This window comes from Fukomys damarensis, unplaced genomic scaffold (assembly GCF_012274545.1).
Source record: "Fukomys damarensis isolate Sample0158 unplaced genomic scaffold, DMR_v1.0_HiC HiC_scaffold_14, whole genome shotgun sequence".
Classification (NCBI taxonomy): domain Eukaryota; kingdom Metazoa; phylum Chordata; class Mammalia; order Rodentia; family Bathyergidae; genus Fukomys; species Fukomys damarensis.
This window is the reverse complement of record NW_022900926.1, coordinates 14,291,967-14,313,499: the sequence shown is the minus strand read 5'-3', so window position 1 is coordinate 14,313,499 and position 21,533 is coordinate 14,291,967. Positions and strand designations below refer to the sequence as shown.

General features: G+C 38.0%; 1 protein-coding gene across 1 annotated transcript in view; it reads left to right on the top strand.

Moving 5' to 3' along the window:
- The first annotated feature begins 9,145 nt into the window (after positions 1-9,145).
- Grm1 (glutamate metabotropic receptor 1) overlaps positions 9,146-21,533 on the top strand; it is a 386,786-nt gene continuing 374,398 nt past the window's right edge. Inside the window, 1 exon segment of the mRNA XM_010626642.2 lies at positions 9,146-9,863. Coding sequence (XP_010624944.1) covers positions 9,164-9,863 — 700 coding nt within the window. The 5' untranslated portion in view covers positions 9,146-9,163.

The window sequence follows — 21,533 nt, the reverse complement described above, 5'->3', positions numbered from 1 at the left end:
GAGAAACTACATGAATACCAAACCAGCACTACAAGGAATTCTAAACAAGATCCTAGAAAAAGACAATGAAGGCAACAACACCATGAGGCCCAACAGAGCAAATCAAATAGGCAAGGCAAGAAATTAAAAGGAGAAGGTGAAAAAGTAAAAAGAGTCAACAAAAGGCCAATAACATGTCAATAATAAGTCAGTACATATCAGTTATAACCAGCAATGTCAATGGCCTCAACTCACCAATCAAGAGAAATAGACTGGCAAAATGGAATAAGAAGCAAAATCCAACAATATGTTGTATACAAGAAACACACCTAGTGCAAAAAGAAGCCCATAGACTGAAAGTGAAAAGATAGAAACCAATTCTCCATGTGGCAGGAGCCCAGAAAAAAACAGGGGTAGCAATCTTATTTGCAGACAAAGTAAATTTCAAACCAAAACTATCTAGTATTATTGATGTAGGACAGTACTGTATCATACCTGTATGAATGTAAAATATCTAGTACCAACAACTTTTTAGCTGTTCTTGTTGCCTCAAATGGTTCAGGCTCATGATTTCTCTTTTATTCAATCAGTTTACTTCTTAAAAATCTCAATATAACGATGTTACTTATCCTTCCCCACAAATTTCTACCTTCTTAGGGGCTATTTGTATCATTTTTTCCAAATTTTCTCACATGGTCTGCACACTTTCATGTCTTTCTCTCTCAAAGGAGCTTACTCCTACTTCCATCCTCTGCTAGTCTCTGGATTAGCTTTGCCAAGTCAATTTTATTTCTATTAAAGCATCAAACTCTCTCTCTCTCTCTCTCACTTCTGGATAATTGAAATTTCTCTGCCTGGGCCATCTTCTCATCTACTTATTCCCCTCTTCCTCTGGGTGACTCTCATTTGTCCCTCAGTCATGGCTTCAATGTCACTTCTGCTGGGAAGCCTTTCCTGACTTTTGAGGAAAGTTGCTCTTTGCCCACATGGTCCCGTAGCACTTCGGGTGTCCTCCTATTGTGGTAATTTCCATGATTCTGTAGCGATTGTGTACCAGCCAGATGTCTCAATAGATTCCAGTCACCAAGGCAAGGGCTATATCCTGTTCACTGGTGCCTGTAATACTCTGCAGAATGCTTCTCACATAAATAATAGACTGAGTTGGTGAGTAGGGTAGGTAAAGATAGTATTTGTGACCTAGTAGACTAAGTTTTTGAATCCATTATCATTAATAGATGTTTAGTTCCCATTTTATTGTAAAGTTTTAATAAATTAATACTTACTCAAAATAGAAATTTTAGGAAAGAATAAAAATAAAATAATGCTTCCTTTTATACCTAATAACTTAATATATGGATGTGATTTAATTGCAGTCTTTTTTAGCTATCTGCATGATTTGCATATTATTTTAAAATAAAATGTAGGTTAAATAGTACGTGCAGTTTTAAAGTTTGATATTTATATCTTAAATAACCAACAGAATCGATCTATACAAAAATGTAACCAAAATAATGATGAATTTAAAAATACTTTTTATATATTCATGAGATTTTATTCCCTTCAGGGAGCCAAATTGCGCAAATATTTGTGGAGCTACTCCTCAGTATTGCCTTTAGAGCCAAGAAATATAATTTTTTCATAAGCAGAATTATTTTTCATCCAAAATTCATCTGTTTAATCAACATATACTCAGTGAGTTATAGGTACTATTTTAGGCTCTAGAGATTCAATTGTGAGGAAGATTTTTCTTTTCAAGCATTGTGGTTACTTTATGTTTAAGAGTTTTGAGAATTATCCATTCTCAGAAAATTGAATCCACATTCAATGCATGAACATTTGCCATGAATAATGACATTAAAAAGAATGCATTTTATTTAAGTAATTGTATTGCTTATTATTTCCATAACTATTCTAAAATATTTTATTGATGGCTACATAATTAAAACAAGTCACTCTTTTGAAACTTACCATAATAGTTATGAGATCTAGTAAAATAAAATATTCACATTCAGTAATATTGCTTTACTGTAACTTCTCATTTAATAGTTCTCAGTAGACACTGTCTTCATGAATTCCTCTATTATTAGAAGTTTTCATGGAAGACCTGGATTTGAAATTAATTTTGAAAAATGTCAAAAACATACAAAGGGGGCCGGGCATTTGGCTTAGTGATTTTGCTGCCTGCCTCGCAAGTGCAAGGGCCTGAGTTCGATCTCAGCTACCCAAAAACCCCAAAAAACCAAAAAAACAAAAACAAAAACAAACCCCCCCCCCAAAAAGGAGAGGAAAAATGAATGCATACATTTTTTTTTCTGGCATGAGAGGTATGAGCTAAGGCTTGGAAACATGCAAGATTTGCTTGATTAGAACCCCCCCCAAAAAAGGAGAGGAAAAATGAATGCATACATTTTTTTTTTCTGGCATGAGAGGTATGAGCTAAGGCTTGGAAACATGCAAGATTTGCTTGATTAGAAAAAGTATGAGTAGGAAAATGGAATGAAATTTTATCAGTGGCTCAGAATTAAGGGTCACATTGTAAATGCCCATGGAATTTTTAAAATTGTGACTTCACTATTCTGACAGCCTATTGGACACGTTTAAGTGAATTTTTTCTTTCTCTCTCTTCCTATCTCCTACCTTCCTAGAGAAGGAAATGATTGGATGTGACTAGTTAGCTGTTTTGTTTTTGTAAACCCATTGTACATTCACACTTCTTTAGATGCCAAAGGAGTAGGCATTATTAAGGAATGTAGACATTATTCTAGTGACAGCTGGGATCTATTCTAGGTTTTGAGCCATGTAATGGAAAGGATAAAGACTGATTTGGGGTCAGTATTTTAGTGTTGTGCTGCTTGATAACAACCACATTGTAGTTTGTCTATTACAGTAGAGTAAGAGTATAATAGAGTGCTGTTTAACAGAAATAACAATTTACTAAGATAAAGCTTTTTTTTTTAAAGAAAATGAAGGCTTCCATTGGATCTGAAAATTTTGATACTTTTCTTGCTTAATTGTTCAAAAGTTGGCTGTGAGACTGTGCAAGTAGGTTACTGCCTTTTATTAGAACTGTTATAAAAGATGACTATTTTAAGCAAATAGAACAATCACCTGTAATGTTTATGCCCTCAACAGATGAAAGGCCTGAGAATTCAAATTCATTTTCTTTATTACTTAGTTGTTTCTGACAAGAGATCATCAATTCAAAGCTTATGAAAACATGAAAATAAGTAACACTTAGCCCATTCTCTTTATGGAGTTGGAATAAAGGTAGTGAGATGTGGCAGTTCCTCTGATTTGCTCTCTAAATTCAGGCAAAGAACAGATTCTGGATGTCACAATTTCCCATCTCTAGGAATATGGTAATATGCCTGTTTTATTCATCTCATATGCTAGTTCTGAGAATATTCCCAAATGCTTGTTTTCAAATTATGTAACTCCTACATTAGATAAATTTTAGCATCCACTTATTAATTTCCTTTTATCTTTAGTTTCTAAATTTCATTTGTTATAGGATAAAATTTGTGTTACAGTAATGAAAATGGTTACAGCCCAATTGAAACACATTTAAATACTTGAAATGTAATAAGCTTTGTAGTAGAAATAGGATTCTAAATCATTTAATAATAATTAGGCTAATTACTTACATTTGAGAAATAGGCACAACATAATTTTTCTTATATTCATTACATGAAAAGTAAATGAGAAAGACTTTTAAACGGACTTTGATTTTCTTGGAGAAAAGCATTATAACAGATTATAATTTTAGAAGCCCAGAAAGAATATATCTATATGCTCATTTATTAAGAAAAATTCAGCACCTGTCATGAAACAGACACTGTAGACACTGATAATACAGTGGGAAATAAATAGATGATAATTGCAGTACTTTGTTTGTTTCCAGAATAATTGTGTTTACTTTACTCTTTTCAATTGTAGTAGAGTAAAAATAAATGTTTGGGCAGTTGTAGCAGAAGAGTATGTGGCCAAATGCATGTTTCTCAGTTCATGTGCATGAGCCCACTGTGTCCCTGATGATTTCTAATTGCTTATGGAGGCTGATACTTTGGGTCTGGATCTATTGTCCTACTCTAATTAGTCAGAATAACAAAACAGTGGTGTGTGTAGGAATTTTTTAGTTCCCTATTTAAAAATTATTTGACACACTTTTAGTCAACCAAGATTTATAAAAATGTTTTGAGTTTCTAAAGGAAAAATGTTTTACCTGGCAATTTTATTGCCATTGGCTCTGAGCATAAAGTCAATTGACAATATGGCAGTTTCCCTCTTGCTTTAAGCAGTGTAGCTAGCCATATTGGATAAACAAACAGGAAATTCTTAGTGGGGCTTGAATTGAACCCATGAATCAAATAGAGGGATGTTAGAAACATCATATTAAGCTAAATCAATTGTTTGTGGAGCTTGGTAGTTTATGGAAAAGCACGATACTCCCTTTTCACAACATTGATCTACCTTGAACATTCATTATATTCCCTTAGTAATTCTCTGCAAATCATTTTTCTACAAAGACCTTCTTGATCCCATTTCTATTTTAAGTCAGTACTACCTCTTTAGTAATGAGTTTATTATCTCTTGTGTATACTTCACTTCTATATTCCAATGACTTTATAAACATTGATTTTCAAAATATCCATTAGAGCACACTACAATTTGGAATACAAGCTTAACTCATCCATTTCTTTCTTTGTATTATTCTTACCTTTGTAATTTGGAGGGTTTGAATTTTCAAATGATTTTTTCAGAGCATAAAGTCAAATGATGGTAAGGCAATTTCCCTCTTGATTTAAGCAACATAGTTAGTCAGTCTATCTACAAAAGTGTAATAGCCTAAACAACTTTTTATCCTTTTACTCATTTGAAGTTCTAGGTTCATTCCTCTGGTTGAGAGCAATGTGAAATATATACATATTCATAAAGAGAGTCATTTTGTTTATGGGCAATATTTGCTTTATTGTTGGCACAATGAGCATTTTGTTTTACAGCAGCAGTGAAATAATTATCTGGACATAATTTGTCAGATCTCCTTTTGCTTGATCTCCACTTCACTTGCTGTTAAATAAACACCTCAAACTAAAATACAGATAACATTGTGTATCCTTCTACAGCTCACATACTAAGTGTAGCATACTCCTTTATCAGTACTGAATAAATATTTATACTGACAGTTCTTTGGGATTCATGAATCTTTAATATTCTGAGTTCTTAGTACATTAACTTCTCTTTGTTAATTTGTGTGTAAATCATTCTTTTCATAACTCCCTTCAATCTTTCTATTAGAACCACTCCTGAGATATTGGTAAATGTATTATGCCTTGCCTCCCACAGTGAAGTTTTTATTTCCAAAAGATGAAGTGTATTTTGGTGGTTTTGTCTTCTCAATACCTTCTCCTTTTCTTATTTTTATCTTCATGCCTTCAAAAGTTCAGTCTCAAATACTTATCCTGAAATTTAATTGATAATTTCAAGTTGATACACTTGAAATTAATTGTTCCTGGACAATGTCTGCTATACTTTGATCTTCAAGATCGTTGTCCCTATAGTGCTTTGTTTCAACCAGCTTGAATGTATAGTTTTTACTTGGACTGTAAAATAAATTTGAGAACCAACAATTCTCAATGTTGAATTATCTTTTTTAAACTACAGAAGCCAGTTATGGTGGCACACACCTATAATCCCAGCACTTTGGAGCCTGAGACAGGATTGCTGCCAATTCAAAGCCAGCATGGGCTCCATATTGAATTTAAGACCAGCCTGAGCTCCATAGTGAGACTGCCTCAAACAAAGAAACAAACAAACAACAAACCACAACAAATAAACAAAACCAAAATGAACTACTCCAGTGTGATATGTTAAATATCTCCAGCTTTGAGGAATACCTAAACTAACTGTGGACTTCAGAGACACTATGTTTTGTAATCCTGGAAATCACAGTTGATTGTTCATATATGGCATATTCACTATACCTATGAAATATTCCAGGAAAAATAATATTTAGAGATTATAAATCTAGAGTAGCATTATCTACAATTAAAGATAAATTACTATTAGAGGAAGTGAGATATGGGGACACTGAATACCTGTAGCTTTTTTCCCTTAAACATTTTCCTAGGATACAAGCAGAGAAGAATTTTGCCTTATATGTTAAGATACCTCTTCTCATTTTCCTTGAGTAAACATGTGGCTACTTCTAAAAGTACAGATATTTTATGTAAAGAGTTTATATCTGGTTCAGTGCATTATTTGTGGAAAAAAATTTTTTTAAAAAGCTTACCCACTTTTGGTTGCCCAAGAAAAATCCAGAAAAAATTGACACTTGCTTAAAAAGAGAAGAATCAGAACCAGAATGACCTTTTCATCTTGACTGCAGGCATCACCCCCCACCCCCCAAGTTTAGCAGAACACACTGAGGAGGACTTGAAACTGGCTCCTGTGGTCTGTGCCTTCCAGCCCATTGCAGCAACTTCCCATATACAGCGGTGACATGGACAAGACAATGATAACAGGCCCGCAGAAGCTGCTCTCTGCTCTGTACATGACATGAGCCGAAAGTTTTGAACAAGTGTGGAAGGCACACTGACATTTGTCTTCCCTTCTGAAGAAGCCAGAGTGCATCTTGCTCGGCTATCGTGTTCCCAGGGGAATGTGATTTAACTTCCACGTTTCACACAGTAAGAATCAACACTGTAGACCTGGGAAGGTGGTGGCAGTCGGGGAGGAAAGTGGATAAGTGTTTTTCACTCCAGTGTTTTCGTGTGACCTGACTCTCAATTTCAGTTTAGTTATATCTGGACCTCAAAAGGGCAGCTACAGTGTGCCTATCTCCATTTATCTTACCTCTTATGATGTCCATGCCCCTCTTCCTCTTCTCCCACCCCATGCAGCCTCCTCTGTTTGCCTTGCAATCTACTGATAGAGGTTTTCCCCTAGATTTCTGTACAATGTTTGCACTCTCATTTCCTGGGTATGGACTGTACTTCCAGACAGAAGAAATATATTTGAGTTCCTGACAAAAAATATCCACTCAAGAGCAGCCTAAGCAGTTCCTTAGGTCTTCAACCACATATGAATGATTATTCATATATCTGAGAGCTTAAGCCCTTCCTTGTAGGCAGTACAGGCACTAATAGTCCCCACATCTCTCTAGCTTTGCTTCCCTTCTCCTCTATTAAGTGACTGATTTTTATGCATGAAATAATAGACAAGCCATGGGTGACCTGTTTTTTGTTTTTTTTTTCCCCTTCCCTCCCTTCCCCGCCCCCCCCACCCGTTTTCCCTTGCGGTAAAATAGTGCCGAAGAAAGAGGGCACTAGTGTACAGCCCAGATTGCATCCTTGCACCGTCTGGATTGGAGCTGAGGCGTCTGCGAACTGAGGGCCTCCAGGGTCCTCTGACCCGGGGACCACAGCTCTCTCTACCCCGACTCAGGTAAGTCTTAAGTGTGCATCCTTCAGACAGGTAGGCGGACACCCACCTGCCCTCGTCAAAACCTACCCACAAAGGCAGACTCAGTCTAATCTATTGGATTTTGTCCTGATCCAGGCAGATCTCCGCTTATTTATTTCTTTTAGTTTGCATGCTTGAGAAGCATCAGGGGCGGTGGGTGTCTTGGTTGTCTTCCTCCTTTTTGCCTGCTTCATCTCCTGCGCTCTCACTCCCTGCCCGCTCCCTTGGCCCCTTTCTCGCTTGATTCTCACCTTGAGAAGGGATGGAGAGAGACGGGAGAGGGAGCCAACTTCAGCCTCGCAGGCGGCGAAGGTTTGGCGCCTCAGCCCCCCACAACCGCGGCTGGGTTTGAATACAGACCTGCAGAAGCGCTGTGAGGGGAGAGAATGAGGGCGGAGAGATGGTGGGGAGGCGAGGGGAGAGGTGTGTGTGTGGGTGCATGTGCATGTGCATGTGTGTGCATCTGAGTAAAGAGCACGGGGGAGGGCGGTAGAAAGAGGAAAGGGGGTCTCGGAATTGCTATTCAACAGTCAAAGCATCCCTTGCAGGCCCTGCGGGGGACCGGGTCTGCAGCTGGGCCGGGCGCTGTCCAGGGTTCTGAACGCGTCAGGATCTGGCTGCGGTGGCAAAAATCAATTCTCCCTTCCGTTCCCTTTGCAGCAACTGCGCAAAGCCTAAGGGTCCTACCTATAGTTAGGAGACCTTTTACCCCTTTCTCCATGTCAGAAAACTGCACCTCTTCTCCTTGAACATCTACAGTAAGCCCGACTTCTTGGGAGTGGGGCGCATACCAAACTCCAACATACGGAGACTTTACCAGGCGTTGCCTTAGTAACTAATGTGGATTTTCCACAAACTGGCAGATTTATATTTACTACTTGGATTGTAAATCCAGGTCTCTTCAGCCCCTCTCAGTTAAAGTAGAAGGTGCACCACTTGTTTGCATTCATTTTAAAGTCGCGTTCCCACCTTTGCAATGAGCTTCCAAATTTCCTTCTGGGAAAAAAGTTGATCTTTTCAAATTCGGAAAGTTCTCTTAGGTTGGAGGATTTAGCTCCTCCCCCTGCTCTCTTCACCCACCCTAGTGGCTCCAAGGCCTCCTTCCCCCCAGTTAGGAAACACGGTGAGTATCTGGGCACTGGGATGAGACTGGCGGCTGCACGAAGGGGCGGGTCGGTGGGCTCTGAGCGCCGGGGGCCAGAAAAAAGTTGATCTTTTCAAATTCGGAAAGTTCTCTTAGGTTGGAGGATTTAGCTCCTCCCCCTGCTCTCTTCACCCACCCTAGTGGCTCCAAGGCCTCCTTCCCCCCAGTTAGGAAACACGGTGAGTATCTGGGCACTGGGATGAGACTGGCGGCTGCACGAAGGGGCGGGTCGGTGGGCTCTGAGCGCCGGGGGCCACAACCCAGCGTTCAGCTCACCGCTGCCAGCACGACGTTCATGGCACCCTTGATCGATGTACCTTGATGCACCTGTGAAGAAAGGGGACTCGATTTCCCTTAAAAACGCCTCCAGGGCGTGGGGCGGTTGTGGAGGACCAGGAGGAAGAGGTGGAGGGGAAATAGGCGGTGGTGGAGGCGGCGTAGGCGTCGGACGAGCAGTGCTGGTGAGGGGGACCCAGTCGCGGGAGGCAGCTGCCGGCGTCCAGGAGTTGCGCGCCGGAGCCTGCAGGCGCGAGCAGCGTGGGAGCGCGGCTGCGGGCTGCGGACTGCATCCTCATCACGATGGTCCGGCTCCTCTTGATTTTCTTCCCAGCGATCTTTTTGGAGATAGCGCTGCTCCCCAGCAGCCCCAGTAGGAAAATGTTGCTGGCGGAAGCCTCGTCTCAGCGCTCTGTGGCCAGAATGGACGGAGATGTCATCATCGGAGCTCTCTTCTCAGTCCATCACCAGCCTCCGGCGGAGAAGGTGCCCGAAAGGAAATGTGGGGAGATCAGGGAGCAGTATGGTATTCAGAGGGTGGAGGCCATGTTCCACACGTTGGATAAGATTAACGCGGACCCAGTCCTCCTGCCCAACATCACCCTGGGCAGTGAGATCCGGGACTCCTGCTGGCACTCCTCTGTGGCCCTGGAACAGAGCATTGAGTTCATCAGGGACTCTCTGATTTCCATTCGAGACGAGAAGGACGGGCTCAACCGGTGTCTGCCCGACGGCCAGCCCCTCCCCCCCGGCAGGACTAAGAAGCCCATTGCAGGCGTGATCGGCCCCGGCTCCAGCTCCGTAGCCATTCAAGTCCAGAACTTGCTCCAGTTGTTTGACATCCCTCAGATCGCCTATTCTGCCACGAGCATCGACCTGAGCGACAAAACTTTGTACAAATACTTTCTGAGGGTTGTCCCTTCTGACACTTTGCAGGCAAGGGCGATGCTAGACATAGTCAAGCGTTACAACTGGACCTATGTCTCTGCAGTCCACACGGAAGGTAGGCACTATGTTTGGGCGAGGGAAGTACTGAGCGCCAGGGCATTGCATGATGAGGTCCTGGGATCACAGTTTCCGCCCCGTTTGTTTCTGGCACTGTGAGAAACAGACTTTACCTTTCAGTGTACATGCATCCGGGCATTGGTTTTTACCCTCATTTCCTTATTATAGGGTAAGAAAACTGTATTGAGAGGTGTTTCTAGGGTTGGGAAGAGCAGAAATGATATAAACCTCTCCATACTAAGTGTCCAGCTCTAGATATTACACTGAAAGGATGGCTTGCCTCCATATCTCGAGTTTGTGTTTGGCAGAGTGATGGCCAGAAAAATCATTATGTCACCCTCAGTGACAGGCCGTGACTTCCCAAGCTTAGTGGGCTAATCTAAGATGAGTGAATAACAACAACTGAAAAATCCATCTTGTAATTTAGACTTGAAAGCTTTGTCTTATCTGCAATATCTGAAGGTGTTCTTTCATCCTTTTCTGCCCTTTGCTACACTTCCAAAACTTCCTGGAAATGTAGGATTAATGCAGTCATTTCCCACAGGATATCAGAAACTTATATTTTCAATTTTGGAGTACCTTAGAGACAGAAAAAGTAAAGGATTGAAACCATTTAGCTTTTCCTTATTTTGTATAGTAAAACCACCCAAACTTCCTCACTCCCTCCAAAGTTATCTTTTGTGAAAAATAGAACTAAAGACATCTCAGAGTTGAGATTTTGTTTTTAGTCTGTTTCTTCCAACATAATGACTCTGCTATTTGAAATTTAAAGTTAGAGCAATTATTACCAATAAAAGGGTAGTAGATGCCAGGGTTAAAGTGGCTGTTTAAAATTAAAAAGATTGACATGAGGTTAAAAGTTTTGATTTTTCCAGAATTTTACAGGTATGAATTCTCCGAATTTGTTAAAGATTTTCTTTATGCTCTTTGCTTTAGCCTATATAAATTTTTGGATTAAATGAGTATTTTTTTTTAGCTCATCTAGTCTTAACTTTCCTAGTAGGTTTATAATTAAATTGAGGTCCTATTAATAAACTGACATCTGAGATAATTCACCTGTGTATTTTCTGGCAGGTAGAAGACAATACTGAGGATATTGGTGCATTCATAGTTCTTAAAATCAAATTATTAGAAAAGGCCACAGATTATGATTTCATTTAAAAATATTTACACAGTGCTCAATGATGCATGAGATTTGATCATAAAAATTAAGAAGCATTCTTATGAAGTGGCTATATACCTATTGCTAATAAAAACAGCTGCTTTAATGTATAAAGAGAACAATTTTCAGAACAAAATATATAGAACTATATATTATATTCCAAAAGACTTTGCTTTTGGTGAAAAAAATAAGAACTTTTCTGCTACAGTATAGTGCTTTCAACATCTGATTCTTATTTCTGAATCTTGATTTTTAAATTAACTTTTTGAACACAAACATTAATTTTTAAGACAAAAAATTGAATTTCCAAAGTTAATTCCTTACATTTTAATGTTTAATGTTAATTTCCTATATTTTAATGTTTAGTAGTTCCTTCTTAAATGGAACATTCTGAAATCACAAGTTAAAAATACTTAAAATACCAGCACTGAAATGGTCTCTCCAAAAGCAATGGCCAAAATCTAGATCGAGTGTGCTTTATTTAAATATTTAATAATTCTTCTTCCATTCAACAAGGTAAGTGATTATTTATATTAGAAGAATAAAGTCTTCCTTCAAGAAGAAGTAATATTTCATCATTTTTATATAGTAGTTTTATCTTTCATGTTTTATTATGATATATTTTATTTGGCGGGAGGGAAGTAACAGAAGAAAGACTCTCCTCTCTCCTAAATCTGTATTGCAATTGCACCACTTTTCTAAAAACAATTCATAATAGACGTTGCTTTCTGAGAATAGAATTACACTTGTGAAAAAAATTGGACCAGTGTTGGTTAATTTTGGTGAGGAAGGACTTCCATTACAATTTTACATATCTATTAATTTGGATTAGTTTTTTTTCTGCATTCTGACTACTGTATGGCCAGAGACAAATTCTCTACTGTATTAAAATAATTTATTCCAGACTGGATGTGTTCATAGAACAGACAGCAACATAGCTAACTTCGTTGTTTATTCTATTATAGGAGATTACACCATTCACTTTGCCATTTATGTATGCTATCTTGTTTCTTCTCCAAAGGATTTAATTTCTCCTCTTATTAGATACATCTGTGAAAACTAAATTGCTTTTATTTTCTCCTATCTGCAAACCTATTTTGTGTAAGCTCTTTTGTGTCAGCTCCAGCTGAAAATGTCTCCTGAGGCTCTGCCCTCTGCTTCTCAGGGACCCATGGTGCACTGGCCTACAGGCACTTTCTTGGATCACAGTAATTTTCCCGTCTTTGGACTGATGGGGTCACCTACTGGTGACAGTTTCCTGACAAATAGCAGCTAAGACCACATATCCCTGTTGCCTGTACCATCTGGGCACTATTTAGCAATGAATCTTATTTGTCTGAATATTGGCAATTTGGAGTTGAGAAAACCTGGGCTTCCAATGACCTTCACTTCTCCTTCCCATATCAGCCTTTCCCTAGCCAATTTATCACTAAGTCTTTCATTAGAAACCAAACTAGTATGGTTACTATCAAGAAGTCTAGACTAGTATATCTTAATTTTTATAATGAATTTTGTGACTTTAAAATCATACACGGAGCAGCCATTCTTTAAATGCCTTATTGTTTTTATAGTCCTTTCTACTTTATTTTATACTGACGTCAGCTTTGAGATTTTTATTCTGTTCATCTAAACCACTAAACTTTTGATGTTAAACTGCCTTTGACTATTTTAAATATACTACTGTATCTCCTCATTTGTGCAGCACACGTCCTTTGGCCATGACAACTGTCAGTTTATCTGACCTAAAAGAGAATCAGTACACGTGAATTTACCTGCCATTCACCCCGCAGACACCGTTCGGGATTGCTTCCTGAGAGGAGTGTTGGGACAGGGAATGCTGAGAACGTCAAGGGCAGCAGGGCGTGGAAGTGGGGGGGCCTTCTTCACCGGTTAAATCTGAATGTAGTCTGGAATAAGCTTTTCACCTGCAATGTGTGTCTCTACATATACTCAGCATGGACAGCAAAAATAAGCACTTTCGAGATGAGTATTTAGGCCAAGGACACTTTATTCTGTTCTTCAGAGAAAATGCAGATTCCCCATCAAAAGCCAAGTTTATAATTTCAAAAGTTTGTGTAAAGCAGTACTTCAAAATAATTTTAGTTGCTTGAATTCAATTCACTCAACTAGTGCAATGAACAGTATTCTTTGATCTTTTTTTTTTTTTTTCCACTTTTCTTTTTTGGTACTGGAAATCGAACCCAGTACCTCACACTTGCCAGGCTATGACACTGAGCTACATCCCTGGCCCAGTGATATTCTTTGAGTTTGTAGCTTCGAAGAGCTTTTAGAAATGGATATATTTTCATTTATTTTAAGCCTCTCTCTCAGATTTTGTTTTAGGCAGAAGCGCAGTGATATAGCAAGCCTAATGATGCTGCTTTTCTTATGAAAATATCCACTTTAAGGTGACTCTTTGTTTAGTTGGGGTTTAAATGTGGTGCAACATTTTTTGGGACATTTTCTTAAGTTTTATATGAAAATTGGCCTTTTACTCTTCTTTTCAAAGTCTCATCTTTTTCTTTACAGGATTTTTGTCCTCTTTGATATAAAATCTAATTTAAACAGAATACCCCCTAAAGCCATAAATATGAGTTAACCATTGCTTTAGGTAATGCAATTAAAAATAATAATTTTGTATCTACTCTCACTTTATCTTGCCAAATGACAAGTAACCTTCTCTATAGACTGTTCTGTCTTGACTGCAACCCATCACACAGGATGTCATTTTAATACATTGTTTTATTTTATCATAGAACAAAGAATGGGGGTGCATTGTGCAGTTATTTAAGAATCCGCTTAAGGATTCTTAAAACATCACTATTCCATCGTTGCCCATGCTTTATGTTTTCTCATTGTGATCCGGGTTTCTAATGAGAGTGAGGGGATTTATGAGTAGATTTCAGAAGCAGAATTTCACATGACTCTTAGTCCATTCTTTTACATTCATGAAAGATGCCTTGAAACTTTCAACAATTCTCTACTAACTACTGTGAGTCAGCCAAAACAACTCAAACTCTTCTTCCATGTGATATTTGTTATTAAGGAATCTTTTCTTCTTCATACCATCCCTCACCAGTCCCTTCCCTCATGCACTGTTTTTTTTTCCTCACATCAAAGCTGACAACTAGCTCTTAGATCAATCAGTATCCCAAAGTGTTTAAAAATGATGTGCTACTATAAGCCATATATGTTTCTCTTATCCTTGAATAACTATTATTGTCATTACTAATTATTTTATCTGTGTATCAATTCGATTTTTTCTTTTAAATGTGAAATTGTCTTAAATCTGCCTAACTTACTAATTAGTTCCCACATTTTGGTTACTTTATCTTACTGTCCCAGCCTTGTGTCCTCAGGATTTAATAATGGATGTTAAAACTTGAGTAGGATAGAGTCAAGTGTAAAGTCCCACCCCTTTTATTGCAAACTGTCTCCTGGCTACCTTCAGTGGTTACTCAGCCTGTGATGAATTCCCTGGGCTGTGTGTTTTTCTACTGCATATCATATGCCACCTTGTACATACATAAAAACTATAAGTGGTGTAAATATTCAACTCTGCTCAAACATTTACTGCAAAAACTATGTAAGAAATTTGAAGACTTAGTCTCAGATAATACATAGTTTCCACATTAAAGCCAGTGTCCTTTTAATACATGTAAAATAAACAAAAACAAATTAAAAACTAATCATTGAAGTATAGACATTTAAAAACCTGAATTTATATATGTTTAGGAAGCTTTAATAGAAAACATTGGTTGTTTAATCATTTAGAGAAAAGCTAGAGAGAAAGGAATCTTTGTTAATGTTTTATTTGGGAATATAGCATGTATAAAGTTGGAAGCAGTACTGAAAGTCTCTATGATGGGAAATATAAACAAATCTACTTAGTTGAAGTATCTGGACCAGGAACTAATAATAAAGATAGTAATGACTGCTGATATTCTGTGATTCCAATGAGTTTTTATAGATACAAATGACAACTGATGGGAAGCTTGAAGCATGTGCTGATTAGCTTTGGTTTCAAGAAAAATATGTCTAAGTAGAGTTTGACATAATTCAAATATAAATAAAGAGCTCTCTTTCTGAAATATGTAGGGAGAGCCATTGGATGGGGAGCGATAAAATCAAAGATAAAAAGCTTAGTTATTGTAGAATTCTAAGTACTTGGCTTAATGTAATTAGGAAGTATAGAAAATGTTCCAGAGAAATACTTTCTGGGAGAATGTAATAAAACAAAGTGTTAGGAACAAATAAAGAGGAATCAAAGGTGCCTACAGTTTTGTAATCCAGGACAATCAGGAGAATTTTGGAATAATCAACAGGCTTGCAATGTTTCAATTTAAACTGCAGTTAATTAGGTTTAAAATGTTTTATTTATTGTGAAATTTGGCCAAGAGAATATATCCCATTAACAAGCATGAAAGAAATGAAGTAAAAGAAAAGCAAAAGACAGTCATGAGGTGCTTGATTTGTAATTGAAGGAGAAAAAGTGTTCTAGTAAAACCTTATTTGCTCGTATCCTCAATCCGTTAGCTGGTTTACTGTGCTTTATGCTTTAGAGTTAATCACTTTAAACTCACACCTTTTACGTTTAAGTTGATTAAAAATTATTGACAAAATAATCATTAATGTAAAAATATTAATTTTTAATGTTTTACAAGGTGATTGTTGCAAACCATAGTCCATAGTTTCCCAACTTCTTTTAAGTAAAGTGCTCAATTTAATGGGCTTTTTCCTAGAATACACAAAGTAGATATACAATTATGTATATTCATGAATATAAACAGTTGCGTACATAATTACTGTTTTATAGATTTTTGATAACTTGCTGAGCATGGACTGGAGTGATTTCAGCATAATTGACTTATTGAACCTGTATTCTCAGCACATTCTCTAGTTAGACCACAGAGAGCTGGGAAACCACAGTTGAAGGCGGAATAATTTAGTGGACACCCACAATTAATGAAAACACAGCTCATAGCAAGAATGTTCTGATATTAGGTTGGAAATATGCCAACTTTTGTAGCTACTGTAGTTGAAAACCAGACTCAAGGCAAGATAGAAATACTTCTCAAAATGATCACTGTCTCATCCACCAATGAGTTATCATTAGATTCTAAAGTTGCATGGACATATGTACTCTTTTTATACTTATTTTTTATAAATGTCTATGTTTTAAATCTTAACTTACATGAAAAAGTATACTTTTAATTTCTCAGTCTCACAGGAAGGTTTACTTTCTTAAACTGGCAGCATTATTGAACCAAATATAGCATTAATGTATCTATAAAGAGAATGTATTGATTTAAGCAGAAACTTGGGATCAGAAATCCTCATTTATTAATTTTAGCATTGTCTATTTTACTCATTTCATAGACAACACATTCTAGATTTAATGTGAATAATTACATTCTGATTTTCTAAATAATTCAGATAAAAAATTGGCAAAGAACAAGATTTTTGGAGAACAGGAATTCTTTGATTACCAAGTATCTCATTTGCTTTCTAATGAAGAAATTCATTAGTTAACATGTGTCTACTATCAGCCACACATTTTTCTAGGTACCAGAAAAATAAATTAAATAATAGTAGTAAACACAGTAATATCAATTATTGCTGCTACTCCTATTTTCAGCAATGGTCTCATAGTCTTGTTGAAAGAGACAGAAATATATAAAAAGTCATAGACTCATAAATTACATAAAACACATGTAATCATTTAAAAATTCTCAGAAGATCATGGGATATATTATATGTACATCTCAATTTTTTTGTAAAATAAGAAAAAAATCTTCATTTTCCTATTGTCTACCTCAGAGGAGCATTTCATGGAACAAGGAGATGGTACACATAACCTACCTTTCAGTTACTTTTAATTGAGGCTGCCAGCAAACAGATGGATTTTTCTTTGCTGATGAGTGTTGAGCAAGTGTAAGAATAAATTAATATTTTTGTGTGTGGCTATTTGGCCCTTAAATCTAGCAACATAAGGTGTAAATGAATTCATGTTAAGCTAAGCATCTATACACATACCATAGATTTTTGGAAACTTTCTTATATTACAAATGAGAAATCTGAAGTTCAGAAAAATAAAATAAAATAACATACTCCAGTCCAAAAGTTCACTAGTAGCAAAGCCTGGCCTACTTTAGCTTTATGGTAGACACTTTCTTCAACCAAATGTTTTTTGTTTTCAACTCACATGACTGACCCTCATGCAGAGTTCTCATCAGCTGGCCCAGCTGCATTCTCCTAACATTGCTGTGGTAATTTAACCGCTTCTCCAAGGATTTTCTCTGTCACTGAAAAACCTATCCTCAGAGTTGAAACCTTCCTCTCAGAGTCAACTCTTGCCTTATTTTAGGTGCTGGCAACATTCACACACGTGGCCCATCCATGTGACAGCGATGCTCACTGTTCAGTGCCCTCTGGTCTGTGTTGTTTGTCTTTACTGCAGCATCTCACTCACCCTGACCCCCATCTGGCACCTTGACTTTGCCAAGAGCTGCTCTACCTCTGAACTCCTAAAGCCTCTGAAAAAATACAAGCCTATTCTTTTATTCAACTTCTTTCCTTCCCAACTCACCTGCTCTCCATATTCCATGGAAAGCCTGCAACAAGCCATTTTCTTACCTGATTTGATTCTCCTCCTGTACCTGAGAAAATCTACCTCTGTGCCTGTGCTGGCTACCATCTTGTAACAAAGCCCCTTTGTCAGAGAAAGTAACCTTCCAATTCAGAATGTCTACTTCATATGAAACTCCAGTTGGAGGAGACTATAAGTCATTTACTCACCCATCTTATCCCAGTAAGACCAGAAAGCAGTAGCTTATTAAGATGAAACTAAAAGGAGTGCTGCCCTCTAAGTAACTAGGGGTGGTGTGGAGTGGATAAGCGTGAGAAAGTTAGGGAAAGGTGGCTAGGCTTGAATTCCAGAGGTCTGAAATACTATTGGCCCAGAAGATTTAGGGAGTTAGCTATGCTTAGGGACCCATTAGGATGCAATGCACAGAAAACTGTCTCCTAAATTTCTTGTGCATATGACACCACGGTGCTCAAATAGTGACAAGTAAATGTAATGCATCAGTATTGTTGTCAGCATTTTATAACTCTAGCCAAAAAAATGTCTTCAGCCCAGGTGAGCCTGCATAAGGAAGACACAAGGAAGTTCTGGGGTAGGAAGTGAAAATAGAGAGGCTGAGGTATATCTTACTGATTTGGTGACATTGAACTGTACAGATCGGACTTCTCATTCTTTCCCTTCATACAGTTGCACCAACAGTCCTAAGTACAACTCCCTTGGTGGAAGAGACTATTTCATAGCCATTGTTGGATAACTGAGGCACTTTTCTGTGTTATCTGTGGTGCTCTGACAGTGGGGAGTGGAGTCTCACCATGTTTCCTGGACTGACCTTGACTCCATGGGCTCAAATGATCCATGAGCCACTGTGCCTAGCTACATTTTCTGATTTGCCTGTCATACCAGAAAGAAAATAAAAGACCAATAAACAAATTGCTGCTAGTATATTCTAAAGGAGAAACTATTTATAATGGGCATCCAAAGGTGATATTGAAGTACTGGAGAACATTTATAATGAACAAATAATGTTCCCCTTTCCTGGATAATGAGTATACTATCTGATATTTTCACTGTTTGATCAACAAGTTTTACTCTGTTGTTAAAGAGGAAGCCACGTCTATCTCTCTGTCTTAATTAAAAACTGTTTTGTAAGCATGTTCTCCTCTGCTATAGTCATCGAGGAACAAAGATATATAAACTATAGTCCTTCCATTAAGAAATTCACCATATAATGGTTACCATTTGCTTTCTAAGTGACACCATGGGAATAGGTATGATGTGAAAAGGTAATAGAGGGAAGTGTAACTAGCTCTCTCTGTCTGTGCCAGTGAAAGAAGGAGGGAATGTTCATGGAGGCCTCACAATGGGGCGACATCCAATGTCCAAACCATTGGAGGAATAAGAGGAAGAAACAAAGGCGTGAATATGAGGAAAGCCCTAGCCCTTGAAGGGATACACATCAAATTATGGAGTTAGTACTCTATTTTGTAAGCATGGTGGCCAACGAAGGATTTTAAACAAGGAAGAGCCATGAACATATGTTTGTGTTGGAGAACACTGGTGCTCTGAAGGTTTTAGAGAAGAAAGATTAAAAGAAGGAATCAAATGGGAAGATGGGACATTTAGGAGTCCCTTTTGAGAGGTGCTGGAATAAAAGCAATTCAACTCATCAATTTAATGGAGAGATGATTATAGCTTTACTAAAAGAAGTGTGAAATGGTGGGGAAAGCATTGAATTGATTTGACAGTCAGTAGTAGGTAGATTTGTCTTTAGAAGCATGGCTGGAGATTTAGTTCAGTGGTGCTGCCGCCTGCCTTGCAAGAAAAAAAAAAAAAAAAGGAAGCAGCTGATTTGTTCTGAGCATCAAAGAAAAAGAGAGGTGTAGAATGACTTTCAGGATTTTCTTTTGTAGAACCAGATAGGAAAGAAAAAATGCACGGACTGGGGGGAAAAATAAGTTCTAAACTGGTAGAATTTGGGGTATCCATGAGAACAAAAAGTTGAAAGAATCTGTAGAAATATCCAGAAAGGGTATATTTGAGATTTGTCAGCAAATAGGTGAGGTTAAAACTCCAAAAGTTGATGATATTTCCAAGAGGGAGGAGACAGAGTGAAAAGAGAAGGGTCACAGGAAGAACTTTAGGGAAAATGAAAGTAAGTAAGAGGTTTCTGAAAAGGGAGGGACAAAGACGAGTAGAGGGGGAGGAAAGAGGAAGCATCAGTAATGAACTCAGATAGAATGAAAGCCCAGGGAGGAGAGAATTTCAAGACAAGAACAGTGAAATATTAAGCTGGAAGAAAAGGGAGAGGGGACTATGGAAATAGTAGCCTGTAGTAGTGTCTCTGTTTGCTGGTGCTACTATAGCAACAAAAAATGAGTTCTCAGATTGTTAAGGGCTGAGAGGTCCAAATTGAAGCCATAAGCAAGTATGGAGCTTCTCTCTGCTTCCAAGAAGGCACTTGAGTGCTGCATCCTTCAGAAGAGATGAGCTGTGTGTCCTTGCATGGAAGAAGTGATGGGAGAGGACAAAGCTAAGGTAGTTCTTTTCAGTTCTTTTATAAGGCAGCTTCATCAGGGCCTCCCTCTTAATACTGCCAACAGTGGGGATTAAACTTCAGTACATAAGAAAAGATACTCAGAGCACAGAGAGAAGCCCCCACTTCCTCCTGGCTTCTGCCCTTCCATCAATCTCTTGAGTGTTAACGCTATTGAAAGGGACAAGAGAGAATGGGGAACTGTTAGTATATGGTGCTGTCTCAGCAGACAGAAGGGAAGATGAGAGACAGCACATGTCTAGGGTAAGATGAAAACAATTCTTTAGGGTGGGGAACAGTTCCATATTTTAAAATGGGTGATGGGAAAGAGTAGAAAAGGAAGGTCAATAAATCAGGGCTGTAGAGGAAATAAGAAGAAACCGTGGACAGAGCAGCTTTGAACAGAAACCTTTTCTGTGAGTGATGATGTAGTTATGTTTGGAGAAGAGGAAAGAAAAGAGTTTGAAAATAACATGTGGGAAAGAAAGAAGGAAAAGAAGGGAAAATACAGATGCAGCAGATTTGGGAAGGGTTCCACTGAGATTGTGAACCATGTGTTTTGAGTAGTGTAAGTTCAAACTGTTTTGATATTCTCTCCAGTAGTGTACCAGGCCCCAGACACAGGAAGGGACTCTCAGCTTTCATAGCAGTTCATTAACTTGGTCACCTGCTGGCTCAGTGCCCAACATACCAACTAAGATCTTTCTGCAATTAATTTAACAGGCTACCGGGCACTCACCAGAAATCATAGCCTAGAATTATCCTTTATTCAGCTCCTGTCAGAAGACCAGATGAGGGAATTGCTGTTTAGTATGTCTCAGGCATCGAAGAGGTCACCATCTTCCTCTCTGCACAAAGTCAGGTTTCCAGAATATTACATACCTGACTTTGTTTATTCTTCCTAAAGAATTACCTTTTCTAAATTGCATTGTACATAATATTTCCTCTTTTCATTCTTTAAAGGTCAGAGGAAGGATTGGAAATGAAATAGTGTGTTATAATTTTTACTTTTTTTGTTGAAGACAATTCTTCATGTGTTGTTTAATGTCCCTTGTATTAAGTTCATTGTTAACAAATTGCTTTAGGTTTTAATTTCATGAAGCCATTTATTTCTCTTGAGGAGCTGTCAGGTTTCATCTTAATTGATAATGGAGTGGTTCCTGTTTTTTGCTTGCCTACTGGGAAGCTTGAAACTAAGTTTAATGCTCAGTCACAGAAAATGTTCTAGCTTACATGTATAAATATTAGTGTCTGCCACTTGGAAAGTGTTACCTCGTAGTCTTTTTATAATTGTAAGATACCTCAACTATTTTGGGAGGAGGAATATATATATGTATTGAGGTTACCCTCATCCCTGTAGGTGCAGACCCTAAAGGTGTCCCTACAT